Source organism: Halichondria panicea, chromosome 2 (assembly GCF_963675165.1).
Source record: "Halichondria panicea chromosome 2, odHalPani1.1, whole genome shotgun sequence".
In the NCBI taxonomy this organism is placed as follows: Eukaryota; Metazoa; Porifera; class Demospongiae; order Suberitida; family Halichondriidae; genus Halichondria; species Halichondria panicea.
Window position 1 is genome coordinate 4694773 of NC_087378.1, and position 23152 is coordinate 4717924.

The following is a 23152-nucleotide window of genomic DNA, read 5'->3' on the forward strand; positions in this document are numbered from 1 at the left end:
TATCAGAGGACTTATCAAAGGACACAATGTAATATTAGAATCACTTGAGGACTTCGTTTGCACTTCCATCTTTGGCACACCAAGCCAGCCGTCTATCTCTTGCAGCTTTTTTCCAATGCTGATATCTTCTTCCGTGTGGCATTCCTATTAAAAGTAAGTATACATTACGATACAGTAAAGACTATTCTCCCTTGCTATGAATGCCAGAAGGGCTAATAATCGATTAGTGTTAGAATAGAGGGATTAAAGTGAAAGCATAACGGCCTGTACAGCTTCCTGTGCGTGCAAGACTAGCCATGAGGGTTAGCTATATGACACTGACATGCTAATTGCGCGCACTGACAAGTGTGATAACACCTATCCAAACTGTCAAGCAATCACTCACCTCTTGTCACTCACCTCACTCACCTCATTACCTGTCAATCACAGTAAACCATGGAACCTCCATCTAAGAGAGCAAGAAGAGAGTGTGCAATCTGCCACAAACAATATGCCAAGCTTACAGACCACCTGGCAAGGGTTCACCAGCTGGATACGAAAGAAAAGAGAAAACCCTTCATGGATGAGGCAAGACGCCTGACTTAAGATTGATCAGTAAGTAACCTACTACTACCAGCATGCTAATTATACATCTTTTCTTTCAGAGAGACTAGGAGTTGAAAAAGCCAGAGAGTTCACTCCGGTAAAGAGGACTGCTTGGGACTGTCCATTCTCGGACTGCAATGCTGTATCCAACCGATTGGCAGACCATTTGGTGGCCAAGCACAATCTAAAGGGTGGTGTATGGAAACCTTTCCGCCAGAGGCTCCTGAAAATAAGTAGAGAAAATGACGAGAACCTCTACCAAGAGGAAGTTGATATGCTGGAAGGTTTAGTGGGGAAGGTGGAGGATTTCCAGGGAGATACCATATCGTTGAACTATTTAAGGCCGGACTGCGAGCAACTCATAGAAGAGATGATGTTTCCAGTGCCAGAATGGGCACAAGGAGAGTGTCTGAGGAAGAGGGTGTGTGAGGAAGAGGGTGTGTACACAAACATACGAGGAAGCAGAGAGTGTGTTTGTTGGTGCACAGCCAGACCTCAATAGTCTGATGGAGCAGATGAAGAGAAAAAGTGGCAGAAAGAGAAAGAGAGACTAAGATTAAACTTACTATACATCACTTTGTCTTTGTCTTTTAATAACTTATTTGGTATTGTCTTAAGTCTTAGCCTAGCCAGGAGGGCCGTGACCAAAGTCACCAAATGTCTCCTGCATATTGTTGAAAAAGAACAAAGTTGTAGCCTAGCCAGGAGGGCTGTGACCTAACCTAGCCTAGCCAGGAGGGCCGTGACCTAGCCTAGGGCCGTGACCAAATGTCTCCTGCATATTGTTGAAAAAGAACAAAGTTGTAGCCTAGCCAGGAGGGCCGTGACCAAAAGTCCTAGCCTAGCCAGGAGGGCTGTGACCAAAAGTCCTAGCCTAGCCAGGAGGGCTGTGACCAAAAGTCCTAGCCTAGCCAGGAGGGCTGTGAGCTGTGACCAAATGTCTCCTGCATATTGTTGAAAAAGAACAAGCTGACCAAAAGTCCTAGCCTAGCCAGGAGGGCCGTGAGCCATGACCAAATGTCTCCTGCATATTGTTGAAAAAGAACAAGCCTAGCCAGGAGGGCCATGACCAAAAGTCATAGCCTAGCCAGGAGGGCCGTGACCAAATGTCTCCTGCATATTGTTGAAAAAGAACAAAGTTGTAGCCTAGCCAGGAGGGCCGTGACCAAAAGTCCTAGCCTAGCCAGGAGGGCTGTGACCAAAAGTCCTAGCCTAGCCAGGAGGGCTGTGAGCTGTGACCAAATGTCTCCTGCATATTGTTGAAAAAGAACAAGCTGACCAAAAGTCCTCTAGCCAGGAGGGCCGTGAGCCATGACCAAATGTCTCCTGCATATTGTTGAAAAAGAACAAGCCTAGCCAGGAGGGCCATGACCAAAAGTCATAGCCTAGCCAGGAGGGCCGTGACCAAATGTCTCCTGCATATTGTTGAAAAAGAACAAAGTTGTAGCCTAGCCAGGAGGGCAGTGGCCAAAAGTCCTAGCTTAGCCAGGAGGGCTGTGACCAAATGTCTCCTGCATAAAAATTATTGTTGAAAAAGAACAAAGTTGTAGCCTAGCCAGGAGGGCTGTGACCAAGCCTAGCCAGGAGGGATGTGACCAAAAGTCCTAGCCTAGCCAGGAGGGTCATGACCAAATGTCTCCTGCATATTGTTGAAAAAGAACAAAGTCCTACCCTAACCATGAGGGCCAAGCATACTAGCCATGGGGGTGACCAAATGTCTCCTGCATATTGTTGAAAAAGAACAAAGTTGTAGCCTAGCCAGGAGGGCTGTGACCAAATGTCTCCTGCATATTGTTGAAAAAGAACAAAGTTGTAGCCTAGCCAGGAGGGCTGTGACCAAATGTCTCCTGCATATTGTTGAAAAAGAACAAAGTCCTACCCTAACCATGAGGGCCAAGCATACTAGCCATGGGGGTGACCAAATGTCTCCTGCATATTGTTGAAAAAGAACAAAGTTGTAGCCTAGCCAGGAGGGCTGTGACCAAATGTCTCCTGCATATTGTTGAAAAAGAACAAAGTTGTAGCCTAGCCAGGAGGGCTGTGACCAAATGTCTCCTGCATATTGTTGAAAAAGAACAAAGTCCTACCCTAACCATGAGGGCCAAGCATACTAGCCATGGGGGTGACTAAATGTCTCCTGCATATTGTTGAAAAAGAACAAAGTTGTAGCCTAGCCAGGAGGGCTGTGACCAGATGTCTCCTGTGTATTAAACAAAGTCCTAGCCTAGCCAGGAGGGACAAGCATACTAGCCATGGGCCATGACCAAAATATAATGTCTCCTGCATTATTGTTGACAAAGTTCTCATTCTGATAACAACAAAACAATGTACACACTAAACAAAACAAAACAATACAAGCTATATAACTAAATAATAAACAAAACTATGTACACACTAAAAGCTAACTTTAGTTCAATGATCACTTTCTCATCTGCCTAATGAGAGTCTTTACTTTGTCTTGAATTTGCTGCAAGCTTCTTCCGGAGAAGTTGCCCCCTTTCTGGTGTTCTCTCAGGAAAGCGCCTGCTCTGTCCGAGTTTGGTGGTTTCATATCTTTGCTTGGTTGAAAGTAATCACTTATTAGTCTGTTCTCCGATTCGGTGAAAAACCTCCTCTTTTTTGTTGGTGGTTCCTTTTCAGAGTGAGGTATAGACCGATACTGCCTGCTCCGTTGTTGCCAGGTGTTGGTAGCTTCCCCTGGCAACATCCACTGAGTGTGTCATGAATTTGGCCACTTAATTGCCTTTCTTCCACTTCACTGCACACTCTGCCCACTTGTGTTGCTATTGCCTTCCTATTCAGGGTGGGTGTAATCTGCAGCAGTTTGTTGCAAGTGAGAGCAGATTAAAACAAGTACTAGTTCAACTCTTAAATTAAAACTTACAGCAAACTTCTTTCCAAAGGAGTCCCCCAGCTTTGTCAGTTCTTCTGCCATGTGTGTAACCTTCCCCCCAGAGGCAGTGGTAATTACCAAGTTTGTATCCTCCCCTTGTGGTGAATGCTCCATGATGATCTCGTATACCTTTGCAGGCATCACAATCCTAGCAGCTCCATGGGCTGTTACCGTTTTGTGCCCCCACACCGACACCACCCGAAACTTGTTCTTCTCCTCTGCACTTCTCAATTCCCCCATTGTCATGTTTGTCACTGCGCTGGAAATTTGTGTATACCAAGTGGTTGGATAGATGCATAATTATTAACATGTAGAAGGCTTACCTTCTGAGTATGACTTCGTCTCCTCCCTTCAAAACTTCCTCCAGGGTGCCCTCAGCCTGGAGGAAGTTGATGAGGTCTAAAGCAAACAAGAAAGGGGAAAGACCATACATTAAAGTAGTGTACATAGAGTCTATTTCATGAAAGAAGCTAGGCAAGATAGCTTTGAGTAGCCGATTAATATGCAATTTAAAGAAAACTGACCCCACAGCACATACATTTCATGTTCAGACAACTTTCCAAGAGTAGCACAACTTTGTACTTGGTATTTTCTTTATGAAGCACATCTCAGTCAATATCTAGCTGTGATTACAGACGAAAATAAGTTTCTTAGCTTAGCAGCCTAGGCGTAACGCACCTAGACTTCAAAGGGTTTCGCCCACACAACGTACAAAACATAGTAAAACGTGACGTCAAATGACGTGCGTTTCCAATCCCTTTCTCTTCCTTCATCTATGGTCAGAGCGCCCGCAGACAATTCAGTCACACAACAGAATCAGATGCTATTTCTAGTGTATTACCATCGAATCCAACAACTGTGGAGACACTATCTAACAATACTACAAGGCAACTGTATCAAGGTTGTGTTAAACTAGTTGGACAACATTTACGTAATGGTTGCAATTACTGTAAAAATGATGTACGAAATGGAAATGTTGTTTTATAATTACCATTAACAATTAGGATAATGAACATAATTATACTAATGGCTAATTAACTGCATGATATTCAAATAGTTCCAAACCTACCAATGGTTCGGTTCCGGTTCGGTGGTGATAAATGTGAGATAAATATGAAAAACAACAATGATAATCAACACTGAACTGCTCAAATAGTTCCAAACCCGTAATATCCCTTGATACAGAAGTTCTGAAATTGTTCGAACTGCCATCTTCCTTGGAAACATCAGTGATACGTCACACGTGGACACAGTGGGCAAACAGTCAACATCTGTAAATCTGATGGTGGACGTTTTTGGAAATCCTGTTGCAGGAACTCATAACATCCGCTTGAACATCCGCCAAGCGTACTTCGCCGGTCTGTTTCAGAAAGACCAAAGACCGAAGATGTACTCGTTCCAATTATACATGATGGCTTCTTCGATTGGTGCGATTGTTAGAACACAATAATCTATCGATATAAAATCACACAAGAGCAGGTGTCACTTCAAAGTCCTCTGACGCAGCAACACCTGGCTTATCGTGAGTAACTCAAACTGAAGAGTTTCAAAGAGACCTTTACGTAGCTGATCAAGCTCTGCGTGTACTTGGACCAAACACAATGAACCAAACACAATGAGTGATATCTTCCTTGTCTTCCAAATTGATCCGAAAAACTGGTTTGCTATATCCACATTGAAACCTAAAACTAAAGTCATCACTTCCCACGAGTGACTGCAGCTCTTCCGTACATTTCGCAGACTGTACCTATGGAAAAAACATTTTAAGGGTGACTGACCATCAGCAACATTTTTTAAGTCATTCTATTACTGTCTTCCAGGCTGCACACACGACCGTACGCAATGTAATCAGCACATCACCAGTCTGAACAATGCCGATATAGAAAAACGTGTTGTCAGAAACAGCCTTGATGTTATGTCTGGGTACGACATGGCCACTGAACAGTGAGGTGTAAAAACTCCCTCCGGGGCCCTCCCTCATCTGACCTCCTAAGAATCTAAGCTGCTTCTAGAGAACTGACAAAGAGCGTCCGAAAACAAGTTGGATCGTCGCACATGGATTCGTTGCACATCTTCAACATCAACTGACAGTATCGCTCGGCATTGATGTTGGAGTTTCATTACATCTTTGTTGAACACATTATTATAATTATGCAGATGAATAAGTGAAGTGCTAAAATACTTTGTCCGCCCACGTGGGCTGTTGCACACATGTACCTCTTTGTACTATGTACAGTGCAGCACCGATTAGTAGTGCAAAAACTTAGACCATAATGCATAATGCTTACTATAATTGTACTAACCTTCCTTTCCCCGTTACTGATATCGCTGGTAGTTCTGATTAACTATCCTCGCCTGAGTTGTCTGGCGTTTCTATCAGGTCAACAAATTCCATAAAGAGTATTCATCACTGAAAATTCAATGGACAGCACACACACACACACACCCGTCACGCTGAGCCTGACTGCTGCAGTCACTTGTGGAGTGCCTACCAGGCACTTCACCACCACCGGAAGTGGGCACCGTACTCTTAACACCCGACACTTCACCATCAGTCACTTCAGTACTCATTTCACCACCACTATCCGACTCAGCCTAACAAAAACAAAACGATTACACGTAATAATGAGTCTGATAGTTGTAAGTTTCAAAACTTACGTACACGTACATAAATTACATACACATACCCCAAGCATGCACACACCCCAAGCCAGGCTCACAACATTTTTAGAGTTGCAGAATAAATATCAAGTTAGCGCTAAGATGCGCTGGCACTTAAGGTATTACGCCATAATAATGAATTATTATGGCGTATTGTATCAAAGATGACGGTAACCACCCCACACTCGTACCTATACACGACACTTAAAAAAAATTTGTTTAGTTAGGAAACTGTAACGAAGAGGTACCCAAAATAGCGAAACAGTTTTGTGAAGAACTGATGATTTCGGTGAAAGTTAGTGGGTACCCAGTCTCAAGAAAGTACGAAGCCAAGCACTCGAGCATCTACGAGTACAGCATCCACAAAGGAGGATAGAAATTAATAGCTATGAAAGCGGTGCTGCACGAGATCAGACAGGAGATGGACAAAACAGGGTTACTCACCGCAAACGTACCCCCCCCCCCCCCTGATGAAGCTGATCAACCATTACACACGCTAGTTGACAGACACAATATTTACGTTGAGTTTATATCCAAGGAATGACAGAAATGGCCAAATGTGCAGATTGCTAGCAAACCATGCATGGAAATACTCTCATCGTTACTATAATATATACCTGGCAAAAGTATTGCATTTCAATGCGAAAAAGAAGGTTCAGGGATCGAGGAAACAAACCTGGAGCAAAACTAGCTTGGACATTGGACGCAGACAATCACTGCTAAGTCAAGCACCGAGAACCCTTACAAAGAAAACTCCCACGAAGAGAACGAGGAAGGGCATTAAGAAGCTGCATTGTATGATTATAAGAGGGCAAATTATTGTTTTTCTTGTTCTCTCACTGCTGAAAACATTCATTCCAAGTAAGAAGCACTTTCTAAAAAACATGATATAAAAGTTGTTGTAAATCACGATTGGTGTCCTTGATCACTCTGAAATCATTTGCATAACATGAGAGTACTACAATAATATAACTCACTGGTTAGCAATCCTACACGAAAATTATTCTTTAATTTAGAATTATCTGCTATAACGTACAAAGATTTAAAGGCGTGGCTTCCAGTAAGCAGCCATTTTGCGAACATTTAGAGGCCAATCCACAAAATATAAGTGCCTCGAAAATTTCACGCTAGTTATATACAATATTACTACAGTAGAACTTCGGTAATCTGGACCTCTTTAGTCCGAAACCTCGCAAATCCGGACAAAACGGCAAACTGAAAAAGAGGAGGGGCTGTCAGTATAGAATAGACTATTGCGCATGCGCAATCTAACTAAAGCAACAATAATTTTATTAGTAAACTGTTCAAACAATGGCCACTGCAAAGAAAACGAAGAGCTCACAAGACTCAAATGTATTGGAGAGGAAGTTGAGATAAAAGACTTTCTAGCCAGCAGCCTCCCTTCTGACCTCATTAATATTGTACAAAAGTGTCTTCGTTAATGACATTCATAATCAATTAATTAGAATTACATGCTATAACTTGCAAATATTTACGTGGATTCCGGTAAGCAGTCATTCCGCGAACAGAAATGCTTTTAGAGGCCATTCCATTCCACGAAATATAAGTACCTCGAAAATTTCGCGCTATACAGTATGCTGTAATAAGCATGTGGGCGGTGGTTGTGACGTCAGCATTATTATAAGAGTTTTTCCGTGCGTGAAGAATCTCACACACGGACCAACCCTTTGATAAGTAGCTTACCAGTTCCTCTCTGAAGGCGTAGTCTCCAGTCTAGTCTAGAAGGACGCACATAATGAAAAGTACTTGAGATTGTCTCCCAGACCTAGTATTAATTCAACTTTTTTCTAGCACTAAATTCTACCAGCTGATGTATGACTAATTTTCTTTGGCTTGGGGTGATACCACATGATTTACCAACAAGCATACTGAAGGTCACAGATGACAACATGGGATGGACTATGTCCGTACGTCCATCATATCATATCAGTGGACAGAACAAGGTACATGTACGTATAAATCGTTTAGGCTGATCTAAGCACAAGCTTTCAACCAGTAATTCCAACAAAGAAATTAGGTCGCCCTCTGTAACTTTGCTAATAGCTGCTAAGTGGCTAACATGTATAAAATGTGGCAGAATTTATCAAGCTATGAATATTCTTACCTTTAGGCCACTCCAAGTGATACTCTGGTTTCTGGTCCACCGCCCGCATCAGATTTTATTCTTGGATTTTTATCTCATTATTGGATTTCTATCTCATTATTTCTACTACGCATGCGCAGAATGGTCCATGCGGTACAAAATAGTGTGATAATGATATTCATTTGCAAAATAATGAGGTGAAATTGATAATGACATAATGAGAAAAGCCGCCCGCCCGCATGCAATTAGAAAAACTTCAGGACCAGAAACCAGAGTGTCACTTGGAGTGGCCTTAGGCGGGTTGAATCATGCCCAAGCATGTTTTAAAGTTATAAAGCCATCTTACCCGGTAGAAGTCTAGAACAGAGCTAAAAGAAAGCTGCATACACAAAGTATATTATTGCCTCAAGGAATCGTTCAACAGCACTATCTGACTGCATTATATCAAAAGTTTATGATAGAGATATCTGTCACAAGCTTGGAATTTGCATACTGACCAATCCAAGTGTGGGTGATGTCATCTATCAAGAAAGTAGATTACATCACCCACACTTGGATGGGTTGATAGATTACATCACCCACGCTTGGATTGGTCAGTGTGCAAATTCCAAGCTTGTGACAGATACAGGAAGTCACGTTACTCTCCGCATACATCTGATACACAGTATGCCTACGTTCGATACTCTCTCTCTATCGTAAACTCTTGATTAAATATCTCCACGGAAACAACCAAGAACTTCAAAACTATGCTCAATCTTTATAATGTCTGTTCAAGATACATCCAGAGGTATCACGATCAGCGTTACAGCTGAAACGAATGCTGGTGGTCGCAGGCACATGGAAGACTACATTGCAGTTAACCTTGCTCCAAGCGAAGGGAGCTTCAAAGATATAGGCTACCTTCGGGAGCAAGCTTATATTGGAGTATTTGATGGCCATGGAGGCAAGGAAGCAGCCCAATGGGCCAAAGAGAGGCTGTGGGAAGTTATCCAGAAACAACCCAAGTTCAAATCATCGGATTTAAAATGTGTTCAAGAATCGGTTAGTGAAGGATTTATGGCCTTACACAAAGAGATGGAACCTCTAAGAGGTACGTTGAATTTTATACTCTTATCAGTTGTACTGTTATTGTAGTGAAGCATGGAACCACTTGTGTAATGAGAGACTATTTCTCATTTATGGCTATCACTCACTACATTCCTCTAGTCAGTCTGTGGCGTTGTAACACTCCAAAACAGGCTGAATAGTACCTGTATTCGGACATTCCCATTGTGTTGTGTTGCGTTTCAATTCGTGGTCAGTGACCAAACCCGGCCTGGCTGTGAATAGATCCTTGTGTGTATCCGTGGTGTGATATACAGTTTGAATGGTGTTCATGTTCTATAGCATTGCTCTCTGCGAGCGCTAATGAAATTTATCACATTATAGACTTGTTAAATTAGCAGCTTGTGCCAAGCGATGTATTTATCCAAGCACAGGATAATGATCCTGAAAGCATTCTAAGTAAACCATACACTATCTAAGAATATCCACAATCACAATCACAAAGATACTGGTGCCCTTTCATTTTATTATACCATATATTTCTCTCTGCAGCTAACTGGAAAAAGAACAAGATGGGTGATCTGAGCACTGCAGGTACAACAGCCTCTACAGTCATCTTCCGACAAGATCACATCATTGTGGCCAACGTTGGTGACTCCACTGCTGTACTGGGTAACTACATTCTCTGTGTGTGTGTATAAATGGCAATTCTTAGGATAGCTTCATACCACCATCAGGATCTCACATGATGTAGGATGTGATGTTATTATGTTTAGTGCGGAGTGTTGCAAGGATTCCATGGGCAAGTTGAATCCTGCACTAGGTGTTGCTTTGTCATTATTAACCCGAGGCACGTGGGTGGCCACGGGTTATAGTAGTCGTTTGGTTTGTTTGTTTGTTTGTGACAGGTGAGTCTGCTTACCTGGATGCCACAGCACTGCGTTTACAGCATGGATAGCCTTCATACAACAAGTTATTAGTTTTAATAGTGGCAGAATTTCATGTTAAACCTTCGTTGTCAAATAAAAACGAGCAAAAGCTAAGAAGCTTGTGACTGGGTCTGCTTACCTGGATGCTCTAGCACTGCGTTTACAGCATGGGTAGCCTCCACACAACAAGTCAGTACTTCTAATAGTGGCAGCTTTCGGTGTTAAAGCTTCGTTGTCTAATAAAAGCGAGCAAAATGTAGCTTGAACAGAACTTGCACATGCGTTACTTATAACTGAAGTGATCCTGTACCAGGTCCAGAAACAATGGAACAGGGTCACTAAAATAGAAAGCTGTATATACCAGGAACAATGGAACAGGGTCACTAAAGTAGAAAGCTTGCTTGCTGACTGGGATCCATGCAGGACCTGGAGCCATACTTCTCTGAGACTCCAGGCTTCTTTGCTGTGATCCTAATCCACAGTGCATTACCACTACCTGTTCTCAAATGTTTCAGCATGCCTCCAGTCTGGTTTAGTTTTATTGTTCCTTAGTTGCTGTGCAAGTCATACGTGATAACAACATCACTATAGTCTATATGCACTGCATTATATTTCTGGTTTCTTTATAATCATGTCACCAGCCGAGGGTTTGCACTTTAGTGCTCTAGTTGACAGCAGTGTCACTAGTGCACTGTCAGTGTGGTAGGCAGGCAACACTATTCATTTAAAACTAACATGTGATAGCATTTCCAAACATGGGTAGTTAATCATCGCCTCCCCCCACTTCATCTACATTACACTACATTACAGCGTACATTGTAGTCATGAATACACTAACGATGCTATTGGCTCTAGCACTGATTGTTGACAATTATCGTGAATGTTGTTTCACAAGATTTTACGTACACTACTGTCCCCCATAGTAGTACTCCCTAAATAGCCATTGCTGTGTTTTGAGATTAATATTATTTGCGGCTGTTTAAGGTATACTGTACTACTCTTGTGCAGCTGAGGTGAACCCACTGGCAGGACAGGAGGGTCAACACTCTGTCAGGGCCAACACCCTCACCATTGACCACAAACCAGAAGACCCAAATGAGATTGCACGAATAGAGACACAAGGTCACCTATCTATCCTATTGATACTGTTATGTAATGTAGTAACATTCTGTTAGGGTGGATCATAATGGCTACCATAGAGCACACGTGTGTGTGTATTGCTATTCAGACTCAAACTGCATGTTGTTGGCAGCTTTACAGAGTATAGATTGCAGGAAGTGTTGTATTCTATTATAGTCGTAACAGAGTATAGATTGCAGGAAGTGTTGTATTCTATTATAGTCGTAACACACCTTGATTCTGTGTTTGCTAACACTACATATTGATTTGCAAGTTCAGTCTTGCCTGGCCTACGTTATAAATGTTTAGAGGACTTCCTCCCATTAGCGATTCACTTAAGAGGCCACTAGTGGCTTGATTGCATACCTCGGTCTGAGCATTTGCTCGCTTTCTCTGTCATGTGTTGTACAAAGCATAGGTATGTACCTATACAATACCACTCTGTCTCCCTCTACAGGTGGGAAGGTCATGCGCAGCAGGAAGGGAGTACCTCGTGTTGTGTGGCAGAAGGAGAGAAAGACACCTAAGGCTACTACCACAGACTCGACTGACGGCCCTGCACCCCCGGCTGCTTACGAAATAATTCCTTTTCTAAGTGTAGCTCGATCACTGGGGGATTTTTGGTCCTTAAGTCCGACCACACAGGAATTTGTCGTCTCTCCATGCCCTGATGTTCACATACTCCCTCTAGTTCCGAAAGAACAGAAATTTGTGGTGATAGCTTCGGACGGCCTCTGGAACGTGATGACTCCGACTGAAGTGGTCCAGTTTATCTGGGATTACGAACACGATGAGCAGACCTGTCACCAGCCTAGAGATGTGGTTAAGGCTATCATAAACGAAGCTCTAAAACGCTGGAAACAAAAGAACTTACTCGCTGACAACATCTCCGTCCTTATCGCTTTCCTATTGGAGGAAGACGTTGCTAATACCACTGACCCTGTATCCCTCAAGTCAACTACCGAAGCATCTCCAAGCTCAAACACTGTCCTACCAAGAGAAGGTTTACTGGCAGCTACGAGTGAGGCCTCCACAAGCTCTCCTGTGATTGTAGAACTACACACACGGACCAAACTAAGGCATCGCAGAAGAGAGGGTTCATCGAAGCATTACATCACGACACTGAGCCCCTACAGTGAAGAGGAAGCGAATCAACGGAAACGAAAACGGGTCAGGTGCGAAGAAGCTGAAGTGTTGTCACCAACCAAAAAGAATACGTTTGAGACTGATTTTGGTTTTGAGGCGGACAATCCACTCATGGAGACTACTCTGGAAAGCCCTATAGACAGCACCAAGAGCTTATCTACTCTTGACAGCTAGAGTGAGGGTGTGGGAGATGAGGAAGATAGCAGCAGTGGTGTCAGCTCTGATAACACTGAACCTGATGGCATGCCTCAGCATGATACACTGCTGTGATTATACACTTGTTATGAGTACAATAGTTTTGTCTTGTTAAGACCACATTTTGTCTGCATTGATTTGGTAGAAAGTTACAAATGTAAGTACTCTAAGGTCTAGGCATGTTTGATCTTGCTTTCCCACTGTTTTGTAGTACTAGACTCTTGAGAATGCTGAGTGTTGTCTGATACACTTGCCACATTTTAGGCTCTAACCTGTAGAGGCATGCTTCGTCAAGTTTATGATCCTAGTTTGTCAGAGTATGTGGTTATTCATTTGAAGCCATGGATATGATTATAGTCTGCCTACATTTAACCTCCTGTGTGTGTGTGTGTGTGTAGTGTACATGCATGTGTGTGTAGCTAGATGTTATGTATACCAGGTGATCACATGCCTAATCTTGGTTCTATTCTCCACAGCTCACCAGCTACTGTTTTGGAATGCCCCACTTGAACTCTGTTTACCAAGTGACCACCACAAGATATACCACAAGTAAGTACCTTTACAAGCATACACTAATACATAATTTTAATTATAGCCTTATAATTTATGGTATTGGTACACTGACTATAACTGCTTTGTTTTCCCCACAGAGTAAGAAGATAAAAAGACACAAGCAAACACAACTGGGACTATTATATTACAGCGCTAATCTAATGGTGTGGGAGATGAGGAAGATAGCAGCAGTGGTGTCAGCTCTGATAACACTGAACCTGATGGCATGCCTCAGCATGATACACTGCTGTGATTATACACATTAGATGCCCAGCCATGCATGCAAAGTATATTATTTATGTTTATAGTTTTATATGTATAATAATAATTATTTTACAACTTGGTGGTTTGACATTTTTTGGCATTAATTTTCACTGGTATTGAAAAATCACTAAAATCCTGCAATAGTTGAGAGTAGTGTGAAATAAATACAGCAGATATAATATATAAGTATCGTAGAATTGAATTTAGTGCATAAAAGAAAGAAAGTAAAGAAAAACCAAATTTAATATACTACTCTACATGCCATGAGTTTTTCTCAGTCTAATGTACTATAAATTATGTATCACAGCTACTCTGATGGAGTGACTGTTAAAATTAAGTCCATGCTCCATTCTCTGTCAAAGTGTTTACTTCTTCTTTAACTTGGTAGGGGACTTTTGAAATCTGCATCTGCAATGAGATAGACAAAAGGGAGGGTCAGTAACGAAGATACATGTAGCTATATTACATACATGTAGTTTGAACAGAGGCAATAAATATAATTTTTAGGAGTTACAAATTAATTTAGTGTTACGTATAGTGTACATGTACATAATTATATGTAAGATAGTAAAATTAATGGCACCACATAATTATAAGCTGCATGGACTACAACAAAATATTTTGTATATTTATGTGAACACTTGTAGCTAGCTAGCTAGTGCATTTGCTCACCACCGTCTTGTCTAGATTACTGCCAAGTGCAATGGGACTCTTTTGTTGACTTGTGGATTCCTCTTTACTGACACGAGAGCCACAATCTGTGTTCACATATCCAGCAGAATTAATGGGAAACATAAACTTGAGCAACTAGTCGAGCAGAATAACAGGCACTGAGAAACAGAGCACTGCAAACCACTCGGTCAGGTTGAGCGGTGTTATTTGGAACACGGTCTGCTAGGAAGGGAGAAAGACATAGACCCTCGTTCAGTTAGCTGTTCGACACATTACAGATACTATTACTACCTGTAGGCATTGCATGGTGCAGGCCAGCATATAGGGCAATCCTGACAGCACCATGTTTAGCCACTCCCTCACACACACACACACACACACACACACACACACACACACAAGCTCTGTCCGTCTACATAGTACTCTATTTAAAGGTAACACACACTTGAATAGCTATAATTAATTTTTAACGCAAAATTCCGACATGTAACGCTGTAGTCAATTGTCATGTACTCTACACACATACGCATGTAGAGCTAATTGTACGTATGTATATACAACAGAGATAATCTTGACAGAGCTTAGATTGTGTGTGCAGATTAGATTGATCTGGGTTACGATAGCAACACCAGAGCGTGAAGGCAATCAAGTCTGCCAACAGCACTGTACTACATATTGTACACGTATAATACAGGGAACACAAAAGTGCTACGTATAAACTATAGAACTAAGTTGGGCCATATCTAGAAAAGAGTATCAATTTAAGATTGTTAGCATTAGCCTCCTTCGCAGCCTCTCCTTTTTCTGTTCTTTGTCACACGGTCAATAAGATAAATACGGTAAGAATTGGAGGAACAAAGAAAGAAAGAACTAACCGTCTAAGAAAAAGGAGAGCCTGCCTCGCTAAGTCGCGTGACGGTGGCACAGTGAAAATGAGCGTGGGCTTTCAGTAGATGGGCGGAGCCTGACAGGCAACAAAGCCACAGGATGCCTATGCATTGTAGACTTACTTCATATGCAAGTCTGGAGATAATTATTATCATAGACGATGGCTTTAATATCTAGTCTGAAGACTAAAGGTCTATCTTTGAGCCTATCCTCAAGCTTCAAATTGAGGCTTGAGTTATTATTGAGCAGTAGTCTAGTCTAGAAACAGTGTAAAATGACAATGTTGCAAGGTTGTGATCTCATGAGTACTGACAGAGTGACTAAACTATACTAATTTGTGTGCATGAGACAGTTTTCACAGGGGAACGAGCACCAATGTCGAATTTTCCCTTAGTTCAATACATGTAATAGATTGAAGATCGATAGGGTCCTGTCAATTCCATAGTCGTGTAATCCTATTGTAGTAGTATTAGAGGTTCTGCTCCTTTTGGAAACTTTCTGGCAGTAGAACCAGCTCTATAGTGGATACGGAAATAATACCTGCAGATAAGCACTCAGGTCTACATTGTCTAATTTAAAACACTCGACTGGGTCGAACGTGAGGTCTTGAGAGTGGGAGCACATTGAGTTTGATAAGGCGAGTCTTGTAGTCTGTAGTTCTGCTGTAGTTCTACTGTAATTATCCGAGGATAAAATTGGTTGCCCTTGCCCTTCTAGTTTGGATAGTGTGATTGTTCCAGGGCAATCTTCTTCTCCTCTTATTATGACTTGGACTAAAACATTCCTTCTGATGACATGAAGGGATCTGTCAATTTTGGCATGTCAGAAGTATTGCTGTGAGTTGTCCAGGATCTGGGATACTTTGCCCAGGTCCTTTTCAGGCTTTTGACAAGTGCTATTATCAGATACAGTAGTACTCTAGCCTTTCATGCTTCATCTTGTAGAGCTAACTTCTACATACCGTGTTCTGTAGCTTCACACACTCTTTGCCTCTAGTTCCTGGTAAATACGCTCTAAGTACTGTGTCACAGTGTGTGGGAGGACAGATATTGCGGTTTACTCTTGCCCACGCTCAATTAAATTTGGCTACGTCAGTAGCAGATCACAAGACTTAGCGGGGCAGGCCTTCCTTTTTCTTAGTGGCTTCCTTTTTTCTTTCTTTGCTCCCTCCAATTATTATTGTGACAAACAACAGAAACAAAAATTATAACTGAAAAAGGAAGGCCTGCGAAGGAGGCTATGTTACATTATGCACTTACTGAGCTAGGTACATAGCATAAACAAAAACACGCCCTATATCAGGGAAACCATGCAGCCCATCAAATACATGATTGTGGTTTAAAACCATTTCTACTCATTAAGTATCATGTCTTACAGTGAGCAATGGAATGTAGAGGATGAGAATATGCTGAGTCATCGAGAGGAGAATGGCCCCCAGCAGCCATATGTTCTTAGTGGGGGGCATCACCAGTAGACTCTGGTTCTCACTCAAACTAGCGGAGGGGGGGGTGTGGTTAATGAACCAAGACAAACAATTATTGAAATATTCATTACAAAAACGTATGTACAAGGCTACACGTACAGTGCATACATGCATATAAACTGTGAACAATCAGGCCCATGTAAGCCGGGGCTTGATAAACTTGTGTGCAACACTATATTCATTACCTGTGTGTGTGTGTGTGTGTGTGTGTGTGTGTGTGTGTGTGTGTGTGTGTGTGTGCTGTACCACATTCTAGGTTGTGTACATGTGTGTACCTGTTGAGAGCGTTGAGCATCTCTATGGTGACGAGGACGGAGAGGGCCATAGTCATTGGATGAAGGTCATCAAATATGTCACAGCTACTCAGAGAAGAAAACTCAGGGGTGGTATATTGGTGCATTGGAGGTGGTGAGACTGGGGAGAGGTAAATTTTAAAATTAAAATAACATTTTTATTTGAAACACATAACAGGGCTCTCAGAGACCTACATATACATGTAAATGTACATATTGCTTTTTATTTTTGCGATTGGACTATCCAAACTAAAGTTACGTCCCCTCAAAGTTATACACACACTCACTAACTGATAATAATTGATTTGTGGGCCTCCAGAGTAGAACATGAACCACCAGGTGGCAGCTCCCACTGTTGCTATGCCCACATACACTCCGATAGCCAGATAATGGAAGAAGAGCCATCCAGAAATGAGCGGGTCTTTAACATGCCTCGGTGGTTTGTCCATGATGTCGACGTCAGGTGGGTTGAATCCTAGTGCCGTGGCAGGGAGCCCATCCGTGACCAGGTTGACCCACAGCAGCTGCACTGGGATGAGGGCCTAAGGGTGACCAAGGGCAGCTGTCAGGAAGATACTGTGTGTGTGTGTGTGGGGGGGGGTTGAAACATGGCGACATCAGGTGAAAAGAGCTATAACAGAGCGAATAGTCACACAACAAACATGCAATGAGTTCAAATTTTGAGTTTAGTTTTGTCAATTTTGCTTCCTCTGGCGATGAGAAGATACTAGTAGTATACACATGCACATACAGTAGTGTACTAGTTGAGCCCCGCCCCCTTACCAAACAACCTCCCCGATGTTGGAGGAGATGAGGTAGCGAATGAACTGCTTGGTGTACGTTATTATATATTTCCCTGCCCTCTTCAACAGCTGACACTATCGTCGAGAAGTTGTCATCAGCTAAAATGATCTCTGCAGAAAAAAGAATGGATTTCGAACAGCTGTACATTTTATAATATCAAGTGCATAATTACAATCACATGTAAAGTGTACATACTGTATAATGTACAGTACACGAAGACCACATGCACATGCACATGCACATGCATGTAACAGTTCTAGGGATGTGAAACAAGCTTGCCGAAGTAGAAGATATAATTTATTGCAAATATTTCGAATCAGTTGTTTCTTTGCTCTAGCTGCTATTTAAATCATGAACCACACAAGTAGTAGTCATGAGGTAAGTAACAGCTCTATATACATAAGACTTAGTAACAGTTTCTTCTCACCTAAGGCACTCTTTGCGACAGCTGTTCCTGATCCCATGGCTACTCCAATCTCAGCCTTCTTGAGTGCTGGAGCATCATTGACACCATCTCCAGTCTACAGTGGACATATATATATAGAGCTTATAATTATAGAGCTTATAACACAATACAGACATCACCACTTATACAGTTTAACCATTAAAAGTGTAGACATGTATGAGATGCGATATCAAGAAGAGGACACAAATAATCCCCTTCAAATACGACACATCTCAGAAACCATTTGATCCCTGATCTTCCCTATCTCCGTGAGGAGACCAGTTCCAACCACCACTCCGCTAGCTTTACCGGACGCAACGTTTGTGCCCTGTTGACAAGTGTAGAGAAATGGAATCAGTCACAGCACTTCACAACAAATAAGTTTTAGATAGACAATAACGTTCCCAGAATTTTCAAAGCAGTGGCTATTTTCAATAACAGAATGTTGCCTTTTCTCTTATAGCCTAAGAAGGTTTTTGTCTTGACCAGTGTGGGCAAATTCAAAATGAATTCTTAGAAAGCTTTATCGCATGACATGATGATAATTATATCAAGGACCACCCAACAATTCAGTGAAACACTGGCTACGTTTGGAAGGTTATGTAACTTAGTTCACTTTTCAAGTGTTGTTAGGCAACCAAGCTCCCCCCATGCACTCACAGAGAAGAGCATATTGAGCTTGTCCTGGTTGACTGCCTTTGTGTCAGGAATGGCGTCCGTGTGCTTCATGACCGTGACCGATTCACCAGTGAGAATGGACTGATCAATCTTGAGTGTTGTAGAGTGAATAGTGATGAGGCGTATATCAACTGGGATCTTATCTCCAACTGCAGGAAAAGAGTCTTAAACGACGAAACAGACCTGACGATTACTATAACCCGTGGCTGCCCACACGCTAATAAATATTGTACTGACGGGCGGACTATAACAATGGCGGCAATGAAGAGGTGGCCTACTACTGACACAAGGTCAAACACATGCTATGGAGACTTTGGGGCCTGGCTGTATTATGGAGGTGGCCTGCTAACACAAATCCAAACACATGCTATGGAGACTTTTGGGCCTGGCTGTATTATGGAGGTGGCCTGCTAACACAAATCCAAACACATGCTATGGAGACTTTGGGGCCTGGCTGTATATATGGAGGTGGCCTGCTAACACAAATCCAAACACATGCTATGGAGACTTTGGGGCCTGGCTGTATTATAGAGGGCTGCTACAATAGACAGGTTCACTGTACATGCATACGTATGCTAACACAAATATGCCTCAAGAGCTAGCGGCTTATTTTTGGACAATTTGGGTCCTAACTAAGCATTGTTCTAACCACGCCATATTGTAGCACTACCAAACAGCTACTAAATACATAACATTTTTTGGAATCTGACGTTCGCAACACAAGTTATGGACAATCCAAGATAGCTCCGAAAACAGGTCTGATTTAGAAAACACCCACTTGACTATTGTACCTGATACTTCCACAATGTCTCCAGGGACCAGCTCTTTGGCTCGTATGCTCGAGACTCCGCCCCCTTTCCCCTGGCGAATCACTTTGGCCATCTCCGGTTCGTACTCCTTGAGAGCCTCGATTGCTGACTCGGCATTTCTCTCCTGCAGTAAAAGAACAAAATCTAATTAACCCATGCATCACAAATATACAACAAAAAATAATAACACAAATTGTTGCAAATAATTAAAATATAAGCTATTAGACACTAGTTGATAAGATCTACACGGGAAGTACATGGGAAAAGTGCCTCAGAGCAGGTATACTATGGGACTTAGTATACCTGCAAATTTACTTAGTTTACCTAGTAGTCCATTGTCAAGTAATCGTATTGTAGTCAAGCGATTTGCGCATGTGCACTAATATCTAAATAAGTTAGACACTGTTTTGTCGGTGTCCATGTGATTTAGAAGCCCTCAGCCACTTTAGTACCCTCGCTACGCTTGGGATACTAATCAGTGCCTTTGGGCTTCTAAATCCCATAGACACCTCCAAAACAGTGTCTAACTATTATTTATAGCACTTGCCTGCCATACTCCGACGATTGCATTGGCTATTAAAATGAGAAGAATGACAAAAGGTTCGACAAAAGCTGTAGTCTGGTGATCACCGTCCTCAAACCAAGCCAGAACCTGTAGAGCAGGGAGAGGGGTTATCTCAATGAAATACAGAGAATACAATCAGTGTACACGTACATGTATACCGCCTCACCTCAGCTCTAGCTAGCTACACTGTCCACTGTGTTTCATGCCATGTGCTCTTTGGACCATGTGCTCTCTGGGACACCATGTGCTACTAAAGGTTCGACAAAAGCTGTAGTCTGGTGATCACCGTCCTCAAACCAAGCCAGAACCTGTAGAGCAGGGAGAGGGGTTATCTCAATGAAATACAGAGAATACAATCAGTGTACACGTACATGTATACCGCCTCACCTCAGCTCTAGCTAGCTACACTGTCCACTGTGTTTCATGCCATGTGCTCTTTGGACCATGTGCTCTCTGGGACACCATGTGCTACTAGTGCTACTAACCTAGGTATCATGTGACCCAGCAACCTACTTGACATGCTCAACTGATCCTATACTGTGATTAGCCTCGATCCCAGGCCTTACTTTTTCTTGCTGTTGTCACTGTTCATCCATAAAGACATTGTGAGGCAGCAAAGAAAGAAATGGGCGTACAGTGAAAAAGTAAGTCTCCTTTTCCTAACTTTACGTCCATTTCTTTCTTTACCTCCAATTAATACCGTATTTTATCTCATTAAAGGATTATACAGTATTTTAACTTATTGAACGAATGTGACAAAAAAAGAAAAAGGAGAGCCTGTGTAGATGCTATACTGTGATAAAATTTAACAAACAGTTGTTTTTAGTTTGTGAGTGTGTACATGTACGTGCAGTGTGTAGTAAATGGCTCAAGTAGGCTTCGATGCTGGCTACAGTGATGACGAGCAGTATCACAGCGCGGGGGACAGTCCGCCACCCTCACGTGCCCAGGAGCTGTGGACCTTTGATAGGGATATAGGCCAGGGAGGTTTTGGAATTGTCAAGTTGTTTGTGCATAAGGTACACGTCACTGCATTATAATATATAACTGGACACGCCCCCACAGCTCACGGGGGAGAAGCTTGTTCTTAAGGAATGTCGTCAGCTCAATATTTCCCGTGAGTCATTTGATCGCTGGATGCAGGAGGTGGAGATCATCAAGCGCTTGGATCACGTCAATATTGTCAAGGCGCAGAGTCCGCCCGAGGGACTGTACTACCGTCCCCAAGGAAACGTGCCATGTATATATATGGAGTTCTGTGGCGGAAGGGACCTCAGACAGGTGGGCGTCGCCCTGATGATATAATTATATACAATGCCCCGCCCCCTCTTTGCTAGGTACTTCGTGAACCTGACAATTGCTGTGGTCTCCCGGAGGAAGATGTCCGACAAATCTGTTCTGACGTCAGTAAGTGCTCTGCCTTGGACTCTATAGTGTGTCGTGTGTGGGGGTGTGGGTATGCCGTAATTTTCTGTTTTTGACAAAAGACCGTGGGCTGATGATTATTATAGCCCATGGTATTTTGTCAAAAACAGGCCCAAATAGACTTTTGATTCAACACATCATTTAAATGGCCTCTCTAAAACAGAAAGTTGTGGCCGTTCAAAGATGCTTCTTATAACGCTTTGACCCCCTACTGACCCCCTCTATGTGTGTGTGTGTGTGTGTGTGTGTGTGTAGACTCTGGTATCCGGTTTCTTCACAAGAAGAAGGTCATCCACAGAGATCTCAAGCCAGAGAACATACTGCGCAAGATCATCCACAAGAACCAGGTGAGTTTATATCAGATAATGACGGTGGATTGCAGGCACTTACAACAGAGCAGCAAACCATGGTAGGATAATAATTTCTCAGCGCCTAACGTCTCCCCAATGTCGTATTGGTCAGCTACAATGAATTCTACTCTGACTAGCTTGCCCAGCGCTATAGCAAGAGTACTCTAGCTTTATTACATGTACATGTAGAAAGTATAACTAGGGCCAAAACTGAAGAACAGAAGAAAATACATTATTTAATCAAGATGTTGGATTTCTTGTTGTACAGGTTGTGTATAAGTTGACTGACTTCGGACATGCGAAGAGTTATGATCAGAGTAGTGTGTGTACCTCCCTGGTGGGCACCATGCAATATGTGGTGAGCACATGTGTGTTTAACCCTCTGTGTCCCCTCCACTGCACATGTACCCTCTGTGACTGTACATGTGTGTATTTAATCGACTCCATGGTTGCTACTTAATCTTTGAACAGAAGGCCATAGGCAGAAAGTCGATATCTCCAAAAGTACGGACAAAGACAGTTTATCACAGTGCTTGGTCACACAAAAGATCGGAAACACCTCTTAACGTTTTAAGGTAGATATATATGCTTGTTTTAATGGTATAACAAGTGCAAAAAACATTTTTGGGAGAGTAGGGTTGGAAGAGCATGTGCTCTTGAACTGTAACATACATTCGAGAATAATAGGTGCAAAAAACAAAAATGAGGAAGAGTTATTGGACAGAGTTCAGATAACAATAGAGATCACAGAAAGACGCACAAACATGAGTGAAATAAGCTTCATCATAGGCAGATAATTATACAATGTGACTTATATGCAGGAAGCGGCTTGTTTGCCAAGGTGGTTTGAACACCAATACTCGCTAGGGAAATCTGCACTTTATTGTGTCCACATCATCATGCTACATGTAGGTGATTCCACCCAATTTCATAGCTCCGTGGAGGGTCACAGCGATCCCTACTCAACTGGTAGTCAGTGACCGCCTACGACGTTAGTATTTAGCTTTTTTTCACAGCAATATTTTCTTTTTTGCAGCTCTAGTGAGTTTCTCTATAGCAACACTTTCATGGATCTAATTACCAACCAGGAATTTGGCTCCCGATTCACTCACATTGAGAACGACAGAGGACAAGAGACAAGACTCGATCAGAGTAAGTCAACGTGTTGTACGGTACCCTCTTCGATGTGGGTCATTTGTTTCTCACGTTTAATTCTTAAGTTTCACCTCAAAAGCACTCTATGTGTAA

General features: G+C 42.4%; 4 protein-coding genes across 8 annotated transcripts; 2 read left to right on the forward strand and 2 right to left on the reverse strand.

The window, feature by feature from the left end:
- Window positions 1-2870: 2870 nt before the first annotated feature.
- On the reverse strand, window positions 2871-6258 carry LOC135332181 (uncharacterized). Of its 5 annotated transcripts, none has more exons than XR_010393127.1 (5): window positions 5925-6258; window positions 5782-5851; window positions 3802-3877; window positions 3470-3737; window positions 2871-3399 (listed from the first exon to the last, which is right to left on the reverse strand). XR_010393127.1 is itself a non-coding variant. In XM_064527539.1 (5 exons), exons 2-5 carry the CDS (start codon window positions 4021-4023, stop codon window positions 3166-3168), a joined length of 585 nt encoding a protein of 194 aa, XP_064383609.1. In that variant the 5' UTR covers window positions 4024-4101; window positions 4157-4855; the 3' UTR covers window positions 2871-3165. The 5 variants fall into 5 exon arrangements, 4 of the variants coding, with proteins under 4 accessions (XP_064383609.1, XP_064383607.1, XP_064383608.1 ...); XM_064527539.1 differs by lacking the exons at window positions 5782-5851; window positions 5925-6258 and adding exons at window positions 4017-4101; window positions 4157-4855; XM_064527537.1 differs by lacking the exons at window positions 5782-5851; window positions 5925-6258 and adding an exon at window positions 4157-4855 and having other exon boundaries at window positions 3802-4101.
- A 2532-nt stretch (window positions 6259-8790) lies between these two features.
- Window positions 8791-13225, forward strand: LOC135332178 (protein phosphatase 1D-like). Its single transcript, XM_064527531.1, has 5 exons — window positions 8791-9333; window positions 9840-9959; window positions 11225-11338; window positions 11793-12747; window positions 13153-13225. The coding sequence occupies exons 1-4, from the start codon at window positions 9006-9008 to the stop codon at window positions 12653-12655; spliced, it is 1425 nt and encodes a 474-aa protein (XP_064383601.1). The 5' UTR covers window positions 8791-9005; the 3' UTR covers window positions 12656-12747; window positions 13153-13225.
- A 383-nt stretch (window positions 13226-13608) lies between these two features.
- Window positions 13609-20679, reverse strand: LOC135332180 (sarcoplasmic/endoplasmic reticulum calcium ATPase 2-like). Its single transcript, XM_064527535.1, is given in 15 exon segments — window positions 13609-13900; window positions 14165-14383; window positions 16428-16545; window positions 16811-16905; window positions 16908-16949; window positions 17116-17404; window positions 17612-17661; window positions 17663-17742; window positions 18060-18153; window positions 18319-18405; window positions 18738-18904; window positions 19547-19688; window positions 20112-20216; window positions 20296-20437; window positions 20517-20679. Coding segments are annotated over 11 exon segments (1197 nt in total). The 5' UTR covers window positions 19638-19688; window positions 20112-20216; window positions 20296-20437; window positions 20517-20679; the 3' UTR covers window positions 13609-13900; window positions 14165-14299.
- A 234-nt stretch (window positions 20680-20913) lies between these two features.
- Window positions 20914-23152, forward strand: LOC135332032 (inhibitor of nuclear factor kappa-B kinase subunit alpha-like). The gene is made up of 8 exons (XM_064527339.1): window positions 20914-21148; window positions 21195-21410; window positions 21467-21536; window positions 21810-21901; window positions 22173-22262; window positions 22376-22479; window positions 22941-23056; window positions 23139-23152. The coding sequence occupies exons 1-8, from the start codon at window positions 20993-20995 to the stop codon at window positions 23150-23152; spliced, it is 858 nt and encodes a 285-aa protein (XP_064383409.1). The 5' UTR covers window positions 20914-20992.

Excerpts from the sequence above, each read along its gene's own strand:
- LOC135332181 (XM_064527537.1), bottom strand. The coding sequence starts at position 3,926 with ATGTACACTACTTTAATGTATGGTCTTTCCCCTTTCTTGTTTGCTTTA. Across the intron at positions 3,738-3,801 it reads GACGAAGTCATACTCAGAAG|CGCAGTGACAAACATGACAA; the intron begins GTAAGCCTTCTA and ends ACAAATTTCCAG. Across the intron at positions 3,400-3,469 it reads CCTTTGGAAAGAAGTTTGCT|ATTACACCCACCCTGAATAG; the intron begins GTAAGTTTTAAT and ends AAACTGCTGCAG.
- LOC135332178 (XM_064527531.1), top strand. The coding sequence starts at position 9,006 with ATGTCTGTTCAAGATACATCCAGAGGTATCACGATCAGCGTTACAGCT. Across the intron at positions 9,334-9,839 it reads AGAGATGGAACCTCTAAGAG|CTAACTGGAAAAAGAACAAG; the intron begins GTACGTTGAATT and ends TTCTCTCTGCAG. Across the intron at positions 9,960-11,224 it reads TGACTCCACTGCTGTACTGG|CTGAGGTGAACCCACTGGCA; the intron begins GTAACTACATTC and ends ACTCTTGTGCAG.
- LOC135332032 (XM_064527339.1), top strand. The coding sequence starts at position 20,993 with ATGGCTCAAGTAGGCTTCGATGCTGGCTACAGTGATGACGAGCAGTAT. Across the intron at positions 21,411-21,466 it reads GCGGAAGGGACCTCAGACAG|GTACTTCGTGAACCTGACAA; the intron begins GTGGGCGTCGCC and ends CCTCTTTGCTAG. Across the intron at positions 21,537-21,809 it reads ACAAATCTGTTCTGACGTCA|ACTCTGGTATCCGGTTTCTT; the intron begins GTAAGTGCTCTG and ends GTGTGTGTGTAG.